Source organism: Strix uralensis, chromosome 1, assembly GCF_047716275.1.
Source record: "Strix uralensis isolate ZFMK-TIS-50842 chromosome 1, bStrUra1, whole genome shotgun sequence".
In the NCBI taxonomy this organism is placed as follows: domain Eukaryota; kingdom Metazoa; phylum Chordata; class Aves; order Strigiformes; family Strigidae; genus Strix; species Strix uralensis.
In genome coordinates this window covers 1,576,007-1,593,099 of record NC_133972.1, presented here as the reverse complement: position 1 = coordinate 1,593,099, position 17,093 = coordinate 1,576,007, and the positions used below count along the sequence as shown (strand labels likewise).

Genomic DNA, 17,093 nt, shown 5'->3' with positions numbered 1-17,093 from the left:
TTGTACTGAGAAATATATGTATCATGTGTATGAAACCCAAAAAAACCCCCCTGCTGTTCTATCATAGTAAACAACATACAGTCTTTAGATTATAGCAGTGAGTTGCTTCAGCCTTGAGGAAAGAAAAGACAAGAAGAACATGAGCTGAGGGTAAAACTCTTATTCCCAGACTGCCTATCTTGGGTTGTTCTCCCCTCTTTGCTTTCTCCTTTTTTATTCTTTAAAATTTAATGCATTTGACTAAAATTCTGAAAGAGGATATGTCTGTATAAGCAACACATAGAGGCTTGACAAGAGACCTTTTTGTAACAAATACTGACATTTTACCTGCTTTTAGAAGTACTAGCCTCAACTTGTTTATTATAAAACTGGTATCTTCTTATTTGTGTTTCAGTTGCATAGTCAGAGTCCTGCCTACTTCTTCTACAAAATGAAATCACAGAATCATTTAAGTTGGAAAAGATCTTTAAGATCAAGTCCAACTGTAAACCCAACACTGCCAAGTCCACCACTAAACTATGACCCTATTTTAATCCTATTAGCATGATGGTTGTTGCATTTAGGGTAATGAATTAATTTGGTGAGAGATGAATCCCCTCGCATTCTAGCTAGTCCTCAGAGATTAGAGGGGCTAGGGTGGCTGGATTTATCTCTTAATAGTTATGCCAGTTATGGCCATGACTATAAGCCTGACACCAGATGCACGAACAGCCCATATGCTGTAGGTCCGGTTGCGTTCAAAAGAAGCAGTCAGGTTCACAAATAGTATGGTTTATTCTTATGCAACATCTACAGATTCTTTGAGATTGTGCACGATAAATGCACAGACTGCAGGTTGGCTCTAGAGCACTACACACAGAAACGATTGCAATCACACACGCTTAATTCCCGGGTAATCACTCGGTGTAGCCAAGGGTCCATATCTTACCAAGAGGCGTCCCTTCTGGGGGGGGTGAGGAGCACAAACCCATCCATCTGACCCTCCAATTTGGTGTCAGATTATCATCCCTCCGAGTAAGATACAAACTCGGGGTAGTATTTATCTAAGTGTGATGTGTGAGCGGGTGGGACTGTGGTCAAGCCATTGTTTCTTGAGTAACGACACAGCATGTTCCTTGGTGCAAGTTGTGTGCTGGTTTTGTGGGAGAAAAGGAAGAATGAGAGATAAGGTCTGCAAGTACTGCAAAACAGTCCTTAAGAGAAGGGGAAGATCAGGAGGTAAATCTGCATAGTCAAATGTTCCTTGAGAAAAGTGGAAGAATGCGACCACACGGCCTCCACCTCTCTTTGCATTCCCCCTTGGTACCATGGCAACACAAATCACTGGATCTCCATCCCGTCCTGTGTTTGTTCTGGGCACCATGTGTTAAGGAAATGTGTGTTTTGCAGTTTTTTCACTGTTTTGCTTTTCCCACACTCCCAACAGTGGTTTAAATGCAGCTGGAGTGCCATGAGCTTGTATTTCCTCTTTTTTTTTTTTTTTCTTGTTCTTGGCTTATGAAACACTCATAAAATTAAGTTCCAGTTGCTCGGTCTTATTGTTTCTGATGGATGAAGTGAAATCTAATTTGACATAGGTATTTTAAATGAAAAGGTAGAGGGATGGTGGCCAGGAGGAATTAAAAATAAAATTGAAAACATTTTATTTGCCAGTCAGATTTGTCAGCGCTCCTCAGAACTGTGCTTGAAGGTTAAATATTTTCATGATGTGACAGGGATTAGAAATTCTTAGCACTAGTGTTTACTGGCACTGAAACTGTTCACATTTGCAAGCTGGTCTGTGTCCACAGATCAGAAATACATTTTCAGTTCCCCCATATTCTTAATTGCTTTCTTTTACTTTCCATCTGGCTTTGTATTTCTGTCTGTTCTAATGCAAATACTCTTACAGATTGTTCTGTCTTTATTTTAAGGATTGTGTTTGTGATCATCTGTTTCCCTCAGCTGGAGTCATCTTTCCTGGCTTACGTCTCTCTCCTCTCATCGTTACCTACCAACTGAATCCAACTTTGCTGCTCTAAGTTTAGCTGTGTGGATAGTGTCTGTTCCCATATTAATGTTATTTATATTATGGCTGTGCTATACAGGAGACTTCTTGAGCCTGCATTGAAGTGTGATGGTTGCAAGAGAGCAGAATTTAATTCTGTCCACATTCTATAGTGAAGACAGATCAATCAATGGATTGATCAAAACATCAGTCTCCTTACATGGTTTTAGCAGGTTCCTGTCTTCTTTTGAGCTGTGTGTTCACACCCCCTGGTTCTTCAGTTTGGTGTGAAAGGAGTCTGAAACGTCAGGGCAGTTTTGTCCTTGTTAGTATATATGGAAACAAGAGCTTTTTTTCTTTTTTATTTTTTTCATTCTTTCTTTTGTTCGTTCCTTCCTTTGTTAACTAAACCCAACCAAATTCTTGCTAGAAAGACACTAGCATGGCATTCTTGATCAACATCTACACAACCGCAGCTGTTGTTGCGAAAGCTTCACCTTGTGCCTCGATATGGGCACAGCTGATAAAGCTCCGGAGGACAGTGGGGTGTGTGTACAGAAGAAATATGAAGTGGAAGTAGCTTTCTGTGAGGAGGGAGAGTTTTCACAGCAGAACTGGCTCTATGAAGTAGAAGAACAACTTGTGCTATTCATCTAGTCAGCATGCTGTTAAATTATGCAGCGTTGTGCTCCCCTTGATGAATGCTCTCAGTCTTTTGTAGGCACACAGGAAGTTCTTCGCAGAGTCCTTTTTAAGGTGTTTTCTGAGGATGTGTCACATCTCTTTTGTGTGCTTGTATTTTATTTTAAAATGTTTAAGTCTGATGTAGTTTTTTTGCTGGTGGTGCTATCTTTATCTGGAACTTTGAGTATGTGACTCAGTGTTAAACCCTTGTGCTGTGCCCTGAAGAGACAGAATGGAGCGTGGTACAGGCATTCGTGTCAGGCTCCGATTAAACAGCCAGAGGCCTCTGTGTGGAAGCTTCAGTTTCCTCATCGTGTGAAGGTGATTTCACAAAATTGTTCTGTACATGTTCAAACCTGCAGATGCATTTTTCCTGGGTGCCAGGTAACCCACAGTCCCCAGAACATCTTCTGTATAGTTCTTGTACTCTGAAGTGCGCAATTTTTCTACTCAAAGAGTCAAATCAGTTTGAATCCCAATTAGCGTTTAACTGCTCGTGCAAAATTGTGCCGTCTTGGACAAAGAGTGCTTGTACTGTCTTGTTCCCTTATTTAATGTAATAAGCAATTCTAGTATGAAATTCTGTTTGTAAAAATAGGATTGAATTCACACAAGGAAGTGTAATAATTTTTCCCTAGCAGCACCCATCTTGCTTGTTCTGTGCAATTTCAGTTTGTGAATTAAACCTCAGAATGATACAGCAGAAATAAGCTCCACAGCAAACAACTTAAAGATCAGTTTTCACAGAATCTGAACCCTGAGCGACGGGATATTGTAATCTCCCCTGCATCTGTGATAGCAATTCTTTCCATCCTACTGGACAAAAAAAAAAAGTAACTTTTACATAATATTCCATGCTGTGGTCTTCAGCCTGCAGAAGCAGGAGGATATTGAGACTTGCATTGTTCTTCCCTGGGGACTGGTAACTATTGATGTATAGTTTACAAGATCCTGCACATTGAATGAAACTTGTGCGTAATAATTTTTCTTTGTTTGAGAGACACTGTGTGCCTCTGAAGTAAACCTTAGAAACTGAGGGAGAAGAAACAGTAGTCTTTATTAGGAAATTTCCCTGAGAGAGAGATATGTAGCTGCAACGTCATTTAATTTATCAGAAATAATAGGAAAGTGAGTACTCACACAGAATCACAGAATCATCTAGGCTGGAAAATACCTTGAAGATCATCTAGTCCAACCTTTAACCTAGCATTGGCAGTTTCCAACTACACCAGATCCCTCAGCGCCATGTCGACCCATCTCTTAAACCCCTCCAGGGATGGGGACTCCACCACCTCCCTGGGCAGCCCATTCCAACGCCCAACAACCCCTTCTGTAAAGAAATACTTCCTAATATCCAGTCTAAACCTTCCCTGGTGCAACTTGAGGCCGTTCCCTCTTGTCTTATCACTCATTACTTGGCTCAAGAGACTCATCCCCCCTCTCTGCACCCTCCTTTCAGGTAGTTGTAGAGGGCCATGAGGTCTCCCCTCAGCCTCCTCTTCTCCAAACTAAACAACCCCACTCAGGTCAGTGAACGACCAAACATGCTGGTACAGCTTCTATTCAGTGTGCTGTTCGGACCTTAAATTTCACTGCATAGCAAAAAACCAAAATTGCCTTTGAATGATAGGGTTACTTGCACCATTTATTTACATGAGCATGTGTATGACAATGATACACAGTAATGCCACGTAATGTGTCATATATCAAGTGGAATTAATACAGTTCTTTTTGCAGCTGCTTTGGAGATGAAATTATGGAGGGACGAGTGCATGCCAGACAAATCAGTTACATAGATGCTTATAAAAGATATTTTATAGCCCTATATTAATTTCGCAGGGAACTTACATCCATCAAAATCTCTCTTGAAGGAGAAGATACAAGTGTTTTCCTGTCTTAAACCATGCAGTACTGCAATATTTAAGCTGTTAAAGTGTTTCATCTGTCACTGAAACGAAGCCAGAGATGATCTCTGCTGTGTTGCATGGTTTGTCTACAGTAGTCAGGAGCTGGCTATCTGGACAGGAGGCGGAAGATCCTCAGACTTGGGGAGACTTCCTGAGTGCTTGTTCATTCTCTCCTGTATCTTACGGATGTTGGTGCAGGAGAGGATCTGAATTTGGTATCTGAACTGCCAATTACCCTTCTTATTGCTATGCTGACAGTGGTCTACTTGTGATCCAAGGGCGGGGAGGGTATGCCAAGAGATGTAGGTGAGTATCTAGGTGTGGTGTATGTTGTTGAGCTAGCTAGTATAGCTAGGGAAAAAAATTAGGTGAGCTTTTGGACAATCAAATTAGAAGTGGCAGATTCCAAAGTTAAATACAAATTGACAGTAATTGCTTTGACCGTAATTAGGTATGTATCGGTTAGAACATCCTGAAGAAATGATATTTGGGGGTGTAGGTATTAAATAGTAGTAGTGGAGGAGGCGAGAAAGGAAAAAGGTAGTTCACGACCTGTGAGGCATGGGCAGGTTGGGAGGCAGGGAATTATAATGCACTGTAAAATCTGGTTCAAAGGCCAAAAACTGTATCATCCAGTTTAATTCCTGGGCTCCATTTTTGACCATGTTTTGTCAGTCTGAGAGGCCCAGAGGTAAGAGCAGCAGTTCTGTGACGGATGTTTCTCCTCTGTGGTTGTGTAGTACCGTCTCGACAACTCCTACAACAACTGTTCCAGCAGCAGAGTGTCAAAGTCCTTGGCTCCTACAGTTGTATTCTGGCAACTGCTTGATTGAGGCACCAAATGCTGTATGGAAACTGTGCAGGTGAAACTAAATTGCTGCATATCAGACTGATGCCTCAAACTTTCACTGGGAAGAAATACCTCATTACCAGTGGAGGAAGAGCTGATTGCTGTCTTGCTGTTATGGGTGTCAGAAATCTAAGCTCTTTCCCAGACCTTTGGGTGCTTAAAGCCTCTAGCTTTTCTACTGACCTGTGAAGAGTGTTGAGTATGGTGATCTGCTGAAATAAACAATTGAAAAATATCTGTGTGCACCATTAAAGAAGACATTAATGCCAGGTATCTCAAGAACAAATTCTATTGCTTAAGCTGATTAAAAAGTACTGATTTCTAGATGTCTGAAGAACTGAACAGTGTAATGCAACAACAAAAAAACGGTGTTTCTATTCATAATTGGTCTTCTCTGGAGCAAGCATGAAAGGTTTAGAAAATGTTTAAAACCCATGTTAAAAGATTCAAAGGAATAGTGCTAACCTTCAGTAATGTCTCTTTTTTTTTATTATTATTATTTTGTTTTTTAGTCCCTACTTACAGAATGCAGCGTGTGACTCCCCTGGGGATTCTGTCGCTTGTTCTGAACATCATGTGTGGAGCTTTGAATCTCATTCGAGGAGTTCACCTAGCAGAGTATTCATTTCAGGTAACCCTGATTAAATTCAGATCTGTAAATGAGTCAAGGGGAGAGAGTTATTTGGGTAACCAGATTAAGCATGGCTGTTCTGCTTCGTAGCAGAGCATGCATCTTTCCACAAGAAGTGTTTTGTTTGTCCAGGGAATGTACAATTGATTGCTTACCTCATGTGTTTCGTTGTATATTGCAGCACATGGCATTTTATTCTTTTCTAGGGAGATTAACATTTGGAGAAATATTTTAGTCTTACCAGACTGGCTTGATTTTTTTTATTTTTTTTCTTTCCATTCTTGTATTTTGTTCCAGATGCTTTTGTGTAATTTTTCTTAAACAAATGTGAAACTGTAAACAACTTCTTAAAAGAAAAAACCCAGTATTGTATGGTGGCACAGTTTTATTTAGCAGGAATTGTCACATAAGCCTCAGTTCTTGGTATCTTGTTCAGTGATACTGATCTTGCTGTTTAACACAACATGCTGTTTAAATCAACATAAACTAGGATGAGAGATAACTTGAGAAATATAGTGTTCTAAAATATCAAGCAGTACTTGCTAGAAACTGTAGCTGACGTAGTTGTTTGTCACTTTTTTAAATCCGAACAGGAGGACCATGAAGGAATTGGAAATGTGATAGCTTTTCTTCTACCTTTTCTAGCCTGTGTTTTTCAGGTATGTTAACTGTAAATAAAATACTTTCTGATTAATTTTATATTGTAATATACAGGGCAAAATAACTTTCAGCTAAGCAGACGAGCAGTTTGGATTCTAGTATCCTACACTGAGGTATTCCAGTGAAGTGGCACAAATACAGTTAAAGGTGCAATTTGACCCTTGGCAAATTTCAGGTGCAAGATTTTTCTGTGCTTTCATGTTGTGACATGCCAGATGGGGCTGAGCGTGATAAATAAGTGCTAGCCAAAAGATGGTTTGTGTCCCAGAGGGATAGGCACGATGTCTTTCTGACAGTGGCAGACCTAGTGATGGGCTTTTGTAGCATAACCACCTTGAAAGACTAAGCAAATATAGGATAGCAACATTGTTGAAAATGTCATAAATTACACTAACAATTACTTTTAGTTCTTGGGACAAATGTGAGTCCTGACTTCCTTAGATTTTTTTTTTTTTCCTTAATGGTTTATTTTCTCTGACCTCCTTATGCAGAATAAGAAACCCATCCTCCAAGTGTGTTCTTCTTGAAAGGTTCCTTAAATGCTGAAAACAGTGGTCCACAGTATTTAACTTGAGGGCCATGTATTGTTTGCGAAATCTTCAATTTTTCGCCTGTCATCTCAGGAAGCTGTGGTAGTTGAGTTAGAAGTTAACAGAAGGAATAACATAATGCCTGCAGTGTATTCATTGCTTAGTACTGTTGCATTTGGCTAATGGTTTGGGGACCATTTAAGATGGAGATATTAATTTGGATCTAAATACTCGATGCAAGTCGTTCTTCACAAGGAAGGCTCTGTCCTGCTTTTTTCCAGTTAACCTAGAGAAGCTAAATAAAGAAGAGTTCTCTCTTACCCTTTTGATTTATAGCAGTCATCTTCACAAAATGCTTGTGCATAAATTGAGCTCAGATGTGAAGTGCTTTCTACATGATGATCTCTACTTATGTCATCAGCACAGTTGGAAACTGTGACCTTAAGTGAGAAAGCATGATCTGTTACTGCTGGATTTAAAAAAGTAACTCTTCTGCCAGCACTTTGAGTTTTTAGTTTTCTCCTGTAACGGTTGATGCTCTTCACACATGCCTAGCAAGTGGGTTCCACCTGTTCTTAAATTTAAAAAGAGCCCAAAACCCCAGCTAAAGCTAACAGAAATGATGGTCTTTCTATCAAGTCAAGGCTAGAGAATTAAGTCCTTTTCTTATCCCAGGAACAAATAAAGGAAAAGCAGATTTGGGTTTGCTGTTTTCCTGCTTCTGAGCCTTTGTCTTAGCTTTCAGACTCATTTTACCCCAGGCTGAGGCAGGCAGGAGGGACACGAGTTGTGCTGACCGACTTCTTTTGACAGCTATGCTTACACAGTAGGCTCTGGGTTGAGGCCACTGCTCCAGCTATTCTTGGAGGACTTTCAACATAGGAGTTGAAGGGAAGCTTTGAGCTCCTTTGTGATCACTGCGACGGCAGGCACATCGAAGCAGCATGGGTGTGCCAGCAATTGCCAGCTGCGTCTCTTGCTAATATGTGTATAGTTTAATGCTAATACCTCCTCTCTGATCCTTTTGTAGTGTTACTTGTACCTCTTCTACAGCTCGGCAAGGAAGGTGAAGACGTTTGTACTCTTTTTCTCTGTTTGTTTATGCAACATTTACCTGTACGGATTACGGAACCTCTGGCAAATAGCCTTTCACATAGGAGTGGCATCTCTTTCTTCTTATCAGATACTGACAAGGCAACTTATGGAGAAACAGCCTGACTGCGGAGTATGAAAAAGACTTTAGGTTTGCTACTCTATTTTTACAAATATTTTTTTTTTATTAAACTGGCCAAAAATAGCTTGGAGTATTTTTAAAGATCTGCGACAAAGGTTATTGCAAGGAAGGTATTTCAAAGCAACTTGAAATAAAGTAGGATACTGTAATCACGTCAAACATACAGTGAAGAATGTAGGTGTATTTAACATGGCATGTGGTAATTGTGCATGGTAGATCTTGTCAGGTGTCATCAACAGATGGAGGTTCTCCTTACCATAAACAGGCTTTTACTCCTCGACTAATACCATCTAGACAGCATTTTGCCATTTGTCTTACTGGCTTTGTAACAGTTTGTCAGGTCAATGTCTTGCCCTGCCAATGCTTCCAAAAATATTAAAATTGTATAGTAAAATGAAGATAAAATGGTGAGTAACATTTTTGTCTATAGAATTTTTTAAGCATTAAGATTCTTGGTAAATATTAAGTAAAGGAGTTGTTGCCATAATTAGATGAGTTAAATATCAGTGGGAAAAATTGTTAGGATGAGCCTCAGGGTAATTTTTCTAGGTTTTGAAGGAAAGGAAAAGGCTGTGGCTCTTTTAAAAACCATAAAGGCTATAAATATCTCCTGGCTAAACAGTGCGTTGTAGTTAAGTATGTGCTCATTGGTTAATTGCAAATATGCTTGGGGCAGCATAAAATAAACCAAGTGAATCTTTCAGCTCAAGTGGCCTTTATTTCCTTGGTTAAGGTCACTCTTAGTATAAGGGTAACTCCATGTTTGCTTGGTCTGTAGGGATAATAAATCTTCCAGCCTACTTACGACAGGCCACTGACTCCTTCACCTTTCTTAAAAAAACCACGTAGCTGGTGAGTAGAAAGCCGTTTCCAGTAATGGAAAGCAAGAGCAGGTTCTCTTTATTATATAAAACACCTTTAGGTAATGGTGTTGAGTTCTTACACTAAGATGAATTTATTAGTGTGCACTTTTGAATATAGTATTTAAGAGCTGAAGTTCTTAACCTCTGCTGCACTGGGTATTCTTGTATGTAATGTACTGAGGTGCGTTTTAGAACATGTATGAATAATTTAAGCTGTCTGCACCAAAAAAACACATAGCATTTGGATGCAGCTGTCCTTGAAGGGTTGTAGTGATTCAAGCTGGGAAGATGTAGAGAACTGTAGGGGTGTTATTGTGGAAGTATGGTCCTAGATTTTCTTTCATTTTTTCTTAGGAAACTGTTCTCTGTTCACCCCGTTTCTACCACCGGACATGTCTCACCAAAGTTTTATTTTCCTCTCACATAGTCTCTACCTCTAGTGGTTGCAAAGAGATTAACGTGATGCAGAGTTGTCTTCCTGAGTTTCCAGAAATGCTGAACAAAATTGCTTTCTTGCATCTCAGTGAATTTTCCTGAATCCTCATGCTGCAAACGCAAGTGTCAGTGGACTACTAGACCAGAAACCTGTGATACAGCTGACTGCAGCAACAGCATCGATAGGCAGCCCGTTACAACCTGAACAGTTTCTAGGACACCAATAGACTTGGTGCCAGAGCTTTTTCCAGTGGTAAAATGTAGGTATTTATTTTCCATCCCATATTAGCTTATTTACTGTAACATAATGAAATCCTTTACACTGTGAGGAATAGTCTAGTAGGAATAATGGAGGAATATTTTAGCCAGTCAGTTCAGAAAAGAGCTAGAGCTGTGTGCCATAAGGGAATACTCTTCTGTTATAAGGGAGTGGATTAAAGTTTGTTTGTCTGTCATTACCCCAGTTTTCTGCCAGAGTGTAGGTGGAGAAATGAAGCCAGAATTCAACCACTGTCCTTAAGACGCCCAGGTGACCACACTGATGTGGGAGTTTTAGTACTGACAAGCTTTTAAGTTTTCATACTGTTCAGTCCCAGTTTTACTTGGGAAGGTACTCTCAGAGACTGCAGGGAACTAAGCCACGAGTTTGGATTACAAGTTTAAAAAAAAAAAAAATCTGAAAAAAGGACACCCCCAAAAATCTGATACTAGAAGCTTAACACTTTGTTAAGGGTACTGGATCCGATGAGTGATTGTGTTTTACTGGAGCATAAGCTGGGTATCAGTCCACTGGGTTACCATGGGAAATCATCCTGTGGGGAAAGGATGAAGCATTTTATACTACAGATAGACAAAACTTTGTGAAAAGGACCTTAGTGATATGACCCAACTCCCTGCTCCTACCTTTTTAGCCTCAATCTGTCTAAAGAGTCCAGAAGAGCTTTACTTTCTCCAGAGACTCAGATAAATCTAGTCTGCTGTAGCTTAAGGCATGCAGAACACTTACAGCTGGGGCATGGGGCCAGTGAAGCGTTACCTGCTTTCTGTTCCTCATCCTTGTGTTGAGCTGATTGGAAGAAACTGTAACATTCCGGATGCTTCCCAAGCGTCTGACTGTTTGCTTTATCATGAAACAAATACGTCCCCATGCCAGCTGATGTTAGCAACAGCTCTGCAATGAGGGTGGTAGAACAAGGTGTTTAGATAGCTTGTGTAATTAACATAAGTTGAGTAGGTAAAGATTAAACTCAGCTTTTGTTTAATATTGTCTTTTTCCTGAAAATGTTTCAGTAAAATCAAACAAAATCATTTGGTTCAGTTCTGCCTTTGTGTAATTTCTTTTTTTTGATTTGTGGATTAGGTGGAGGATGCAACTAGAACTGTTCTACTAAATGAACGAAGCTCTGGTTTGTTGTTAAGTCTTAATCCCTTTGCAACCTTTTTTTATTTCCTGTAATATGTGTAAACCATATTAAGGAATCTAAGTGGATTAATATGTGTGCGTTAGTATCTGCGCACTTTGTAGGCTTCGATTGTGATTCCAGGATGAGGCAGAGCATGCACAGTTTGGCCTATTTTTATTTTTAATGTTAGTATTTAGAATGGCTCCTATATCTGTATGGTATTTATACAATTAATCATTTTCTTCTGATGAGACAGCAAGAGGAATAGAATAGTTTACATTGATGTCAGTGCTCTAAGATTTAATAAAAAAGAATGACTTGCAGTTTGAGTACATGAAATCTGACTCATAACGTGGGATTATGCCTGTATTGAATCAAATCCCCAAACAGAAATCTAACCCTTTTTTGTTCAACTTTAAACTGTTTAATGTAGTTTGAATTGCATCTTCTTAATTCTGTCAATTTTCGAGATAAGTCTTTTGGAAACTCTTTTCCTCACCCAGCAGCTCAGCACAAGAAAATTGGCAAAGAATAAACTTCATGAATTCAGAGATTTGCAGTGCTTAGTCCCTTTATGAAGCTGATAATTTTCTGTGGTTTTGGGTTTGGTTTTTTTTTTTTTCTTTCTCCCAAAGACCTGTTAAGTTTGTAGAAGGTGGGCTGGTACCTTTTTAGACATTTTTGTACTGTATTAATAATTGTACCTGTGTAAATGTGTATAAAATCATTTTGCATGTATATATGTACATATCTAATAAATGGCTTTTTTGTAATGGTTGTCTTCATTAATAGTTTTGAAATAGCTGATTGTATTAGAAACAAGGTTTGTCAGCCATTTCATTTTCATATGCATCTTTAGTGGTTTGTGTGGCAGCGTTCAAAATATTTTAAAAATAAACTCAACTCTTCTCTTTAACAAAGAGCTTCAAACTCAGAGTGATTGCAAATGCTGTCATAGTGCATCCTAGACTGTGTATGGTCGCTGTGGTCTCTTACAGAAGGAAATAGCTGTATGAACTCAGCGTGGCTTTCTCTGAGACCTAATCTACTTGGGTGCACACTGGCACTTTTTGTTCAGGGGGAATTAGGTAGGATTTTTATTCAGTCATCTACGTGATGGAAAGTGGCTGGATTCATCAGTTGAACTATACAAATATATTTATAAAGATGTATATAGAAACTTGCTTCTCCAAGCAACAGATTGCAGTATCTGTGATAATCTCTTTGTAGCTTTAAGTCTTGCTCTTTACTTTTAGCCACCACGTTATAGAGGTTTTTCCTGCAAAACTTGCGTATTGAAATATGTGAAGTAAGATGTAACACAGTCCCATAGGTCCTCTTCCTGTTTGCAGGTTGCTGTTAGACCTTTAGCCTAGTCTCTTAATGGAACTAGGCCTATTAGTCCTACCAGTCAGTGCCTAAGAGCTTGTGGACTCTTTTTGGCCAATTTCAGCCAACTTTGATAAAGGCTCTGAAGGCACTGATTCATCAGGCTTTATTATAAAAATGAATGGCTTGATGTGACACAAATTCAGCTTTCCCATCGTCTGAATGTGATGGGTTCAGGCATTGGGAAATGTGCTTTGGGAGAGTGATGCTTTCAGTGGCAGGACTCATAGAGGACCCTGCCTCATCAGAAACCGAAGAATGAGGTAAAAATCAGAAAGCTAGAAGAAATCAGGCTTGTGGAACTACTGGTTCCATTTGCTCCCTGGTCCTCCACAGGAACGATACCTAGATATCTGCAGCAACAGCAAAACATGATGGGTAAAGGGCTAGGTTCTTCCACTGGTTTCCAGTGTGTGAAAAGCGAAACTTTCTCATCTCTGAGGGTTGTTCTTTATCGAGAAGGCAGTTGTGGGTAAAGTGGATCTGGGAGAACTGCAAATTCTTTAGCGTTATTCTGCTTTAAAGATATATCCCACTTTTTGCCTTGACTTGGCCTTTTAGCCGCGGAGCTTGCTCAGATGTTGGCTTGTGCCACAGAAATGTCAGCGGTATGTTTGGGATGGTTACGGTGCTGCAGCGCTCGTTGCCGTGCTCAAAAGAGAACGAGAAGCCTGTGTGTGCCCCTGTAACGAGGAAAGGGGCAGAACAGTAGGTTGTGCAGGCAGTAGGTCATAATAAGCCAAAGCTGATGGCGAGGGAGGGAGGAGAGCACTTTGTTCTGCTGAACTGCTCTGCCCTTTGAAATCTAGATGTTATTTCTGTTCTGCAAATAAATGATTGCTCAAAACGTGTTTCTTCTCAAGATGCCAACAGAGAACAACAGCAGCCTTTCCCTTTTTTTCTAAGGTGAGGGGAGAAAGCAATTATAACTCCCTTTCTCTTTTGAAGATGCTGATAAAAGGAGGTGGGAGGATCAGAGGGTCTCTGTGCCGAAAGAGGAACAGCTCCTAAGGTGATAGAAATACATGTTTTTATTTTAAACAAAGTAACTCCTGCTGTGTGCTGACTTACAAATGTGACCTAATTGCATGTAAAAACTGTTTATGAGGGCGGGAGGGAAGGAAACAATGGCCACAAGAAAAAGAGCAGCTCTGTCTTCAAATGTGTTACCTCCTCGTGGTGCTGGCTGGCTCAGCTCTTGTGCCCATGGATGTGGGGACAACTGAACAGTTTTTAAAAGCAATCAGCCACATGTCTTAACCTCAGTAGTGAGGTGCCTCTGATGAAGATGAAGGCTGAAGTGGTCAGAGGCTTTATTCCATGCCTGTTGGCTCTTACAGGTACCTCCTGGGGGTCTGCAAATACATCTCTACTAAAGGTATGACCTTTTGGAGAACATTCTGGGAAGAAGCAATATCACGCCAGCAGGAACTGAAGGTATGTTTTTTGCTCCCTGGTGCGGGGTGGAAATTTCTCTTCTTCCCCTCAGTTTTCCTTTTCCAAAAGGCTAAACAAAGTGATATTTTTAAATTTGACCAACTGCTGCGTGCTGTTTTCCCTTTAAAGTGTTGTTCTCGCAAAAACAAGGACCTTGAGTGGGAGTGAATAGTATCTGCTACGTTTTCCCGTGCTGCAAATGTATAATAGCATGGGACTGTATCCATCAGGCACTTCGGGAAGGGCTGTTCAAGGAGAGAAGCTGTTAACTTTTGCGGGTGGGCGGACAGATGAAAGGTAATATCCCTTCCCTTGGGCCTGTCCCCCGCCAGATATGGTCGTAGCTCTTTTTTGCCAATGTGTGGTGGTGAATAACAGCATGAACTTGAGCTCAGGCGTGCCTTAGATTGGCTTAAGCTGATTTTTAATCAGGAAGATGCAGCTAAAAGGGGAGGTGTCTCCCCATCCCTGAGGCTGCAGGTTTTTCCCTTGAGTCATTTTTTCTAGCCCCAGGAAGGCTGGTCCAGGCTGCTTGGGAGAACCGTTTCAAAAGTAATTAAATAGTAGCACAAACCAAAGAGCCCTTAAAAGTCTTTGCTTTCTGTTCCCGCTTAAAGTATACGGTAAGCAAAACACAGAAGCATATAGAATTCCCTTTGGTGGAATAAATGTCATTCGATATAAGAATGGTAAGAAAGGCTTGAAATAATGACCATTAAAATGTAAAGCACCAGTCAGTATAGCATGACATACAGCTGTGGAGGGCTGGATTTATTCTTTCATTATGCAAGGAAAGCCATTAACATACAAAATCCCTTATTTCATGGGCTCTCAACACTAAAAAGCAATTATGTGGAAAGTTCAGCTCTGAAACACGTTAGTGTCCATCTGTATGCACCATCCAAAACAAACAAGAGGCCTTCTCCTAGGAGGTGCAACCTCCTACCTGCTGAGGCCTTGAGCGAGAGCTAAGGGCACAGACCTGAAGTGATCAGCCCCAAATTATTGCTATTTGCTTGCTGGATGAAGCCAAAAAACCAAAGTCAAGCTGCAGTGAAGGTGCCAGGCATGCTGAATAAGCCTGTGCCTGTCATAGAATCACAGGATCATCTGGGTTGGAAAAGCCCTTGAAGCTCCTCCAGTCCAACCATGAACCTCACCCTGACCGTTCCCAACTCCACCAGATCCCTCAGCGCTGGGTCAACCCGACTCTTCAACCCCTCCAGGGATGGGGACTCCCCCCCTGCCCTGGGCAGCCCATTCCAACGCCCAGCAACCCCTTCTGCAAAGAAATCCTTCCTAAGAGCCAGTGTGACCCTGCCCTGGCGCAGCTTGAGGCCATTCCCTCTTGTCCTGGCGCTGGTTCCTTGGCTCAAGAGACTCCTCCCCCCTCTCTGCACCCTCCTTTCAGGGAGTTGCAGAGGGCAATGAGGTCTCCCCTCAGCCTCCTCTTCTCCAGACTAAACCCCCCCAGTTCCCTCAGCCGCTCCCCATCAGACCTGTGCTCCAGACCCTGCACCAGCTCCGTTGCCCTTCTCTGGCCACGCTCGAGTCATTCAATGGCCTTTTTGGAGCGAGGGGCCCAAAACTGAACCCAGTCATCGAGGTGCAGCCTCACCAGTGCCGAGTACAGGGGTAAGATCCCTTCCCTGTCCCTGCTGGCCACGCTATTTATTGCTGATACAAGCCAGGATGCCATTGGCCTTCATGGCCACCTGGGCACACTGCTGGCTCCTGTTCAGCCAGTTAAAATGTCGGGCTTTCAACAGCAGTGCCCTGCATTTAATGGGATAAGATGTGCCCTGGCCAAAGGGGAATGAATGCTGTGCTCAGGTGTGGCAGTACAACTGCAGCTGCTGAGCATGGTTCTGGGTGTCAGGGACTGCAGTGGCTCTGCCTCACCCTGGGTTTTGCTGTCTTCGCATCTTGGGAGTGAGCCGAATGTGTGTGCAGCATCAGGTTTCCCTGCAGGACAAGGCAGCTGTTGGGTGTCTCTCCTGTGAGCACAGCCAGGAACTGGGGCGTCCTTCCAGAAGATGAGTCTCCTCCCACGGTAGTACCTTTCACCTGCACCATTCACCTGCAGGTCTCACTTAAGACTCTTGAGAAACATTCAGATGACCCAGAGCTGGAACCCCTGGTGCTTGAGTCCTCTCAAGAGCTCCAGCTGGGTTGCTGGTTTGGACTCACAAGCCGAAATTACCGCAGTGTGTCCTGTGTTGGTACTGAAGCTTCTGCTTTGTGGCCAGCCCATACATACCTAAGGCACAGTGTCATTTTTCCCCTCTGTCTTTAAAGCTTCTCGCTGAGGCTGGCTTGCTCTGCAGATGCTGGGGTCGGAGGGAGCAGGTGAGAAGCAGCAGCCCTTTGGTCTTGTGGTTAATACACTAAAGGGAGCAGGGAGAACCTTGCTGCCTCCATTCCCAGGACTCATGTGTCCTTGGCTGTTCCCTACACTCACACAGGATTTCCCGATCCCCCCAAGCATGGGCGAGCACATATCGAGGAGTATTTGGATTTAAAATAAAATATTTTAAACAATCTTCAAGGTTACTTCTTGAGCTTTGTGCTTCTCTCTCTTGCGAGCACTGGGAGGCACCAGTGTACAAGACAGTGCTGCGTGCCCAGACTGGGAGGGAAGCCAAGCAGCTGACTCAGGGAACCTGCAAATTTTTTTACCTGCTAGTATGAATGCTACGGTTCTCCCGGTAGATTTTGCTGTGGGATTCATGAAACGGAGATAAAACACCCTGGAGACAGTAGGCGAATCACTTCAGGGCTGCAAATCCGCTTTCCTAGCTAGGCTGGAACCAATTTGTCAAAAGCAAAGTCACTGCAGCTTCTTTTTTTGTCTCCCCAGTCAAAGCAGTGTTCTTTGTGCTAAATATTGGTGCTCCTGGTCTGAGCATCGAGGCTTTGTTCTCTGCCTGGTGGATTCAGGAAGGGACTTGAGGGTTTCTGAGAGAAGAAAGCAGCAGCTTAATTAGAGCGAAGTCTGGAGGCATACATGCATACATTTTCGGGACTTAATCCATCTGCGGTAACTGCTTGGAAAGTTAAGTTAGATGGAAAGGGATTTGAGG

The 17,093-nt window shown here is 41.8% G+C and overlaps 1 protein-coding gene across 13 annotated transcripts in view; it reads left to right on the top strand.

Moving 5' to 3' along the window:
• The window catches only part of SEC22C (SEC22 homolog C, vesicle trafficking protein), a 36,931-nt gene that overhangs the window by 10,917 nt on the left and 8,921 nt on the right, over positions 1-17,093 (top strand). For 4 of the 13 annotated variants that reach the window (XM_074861415.1, XM_074861327.1, XM_074861592.1 and 1 more), the window contains 3 exons: positions 5,941-6,059; positions 6,653-6,718; positions 8,280-11,957. In XM_074861415.1, the coding sequence (XP_074717516.1) occupies positions 5,941-6,059; positions 6,653-6,718; positions 8,280-8,480 (386 nt within the window). In that variant the 3' untranslated portion in view covers positions 8,481-11,957. Of the gene's footprint in view, positions 1-5,940; positions 6,060-6,652; positions 6,719-8,279; positions 11,958-13,913; positions 15,272-17,093 lie in introns of those variants that run through there. The other 9 variants (XR_012628031.1, XM_074862074.1, XM_074861992.1 and 6 more) reach the window with 9 other exon arrangements.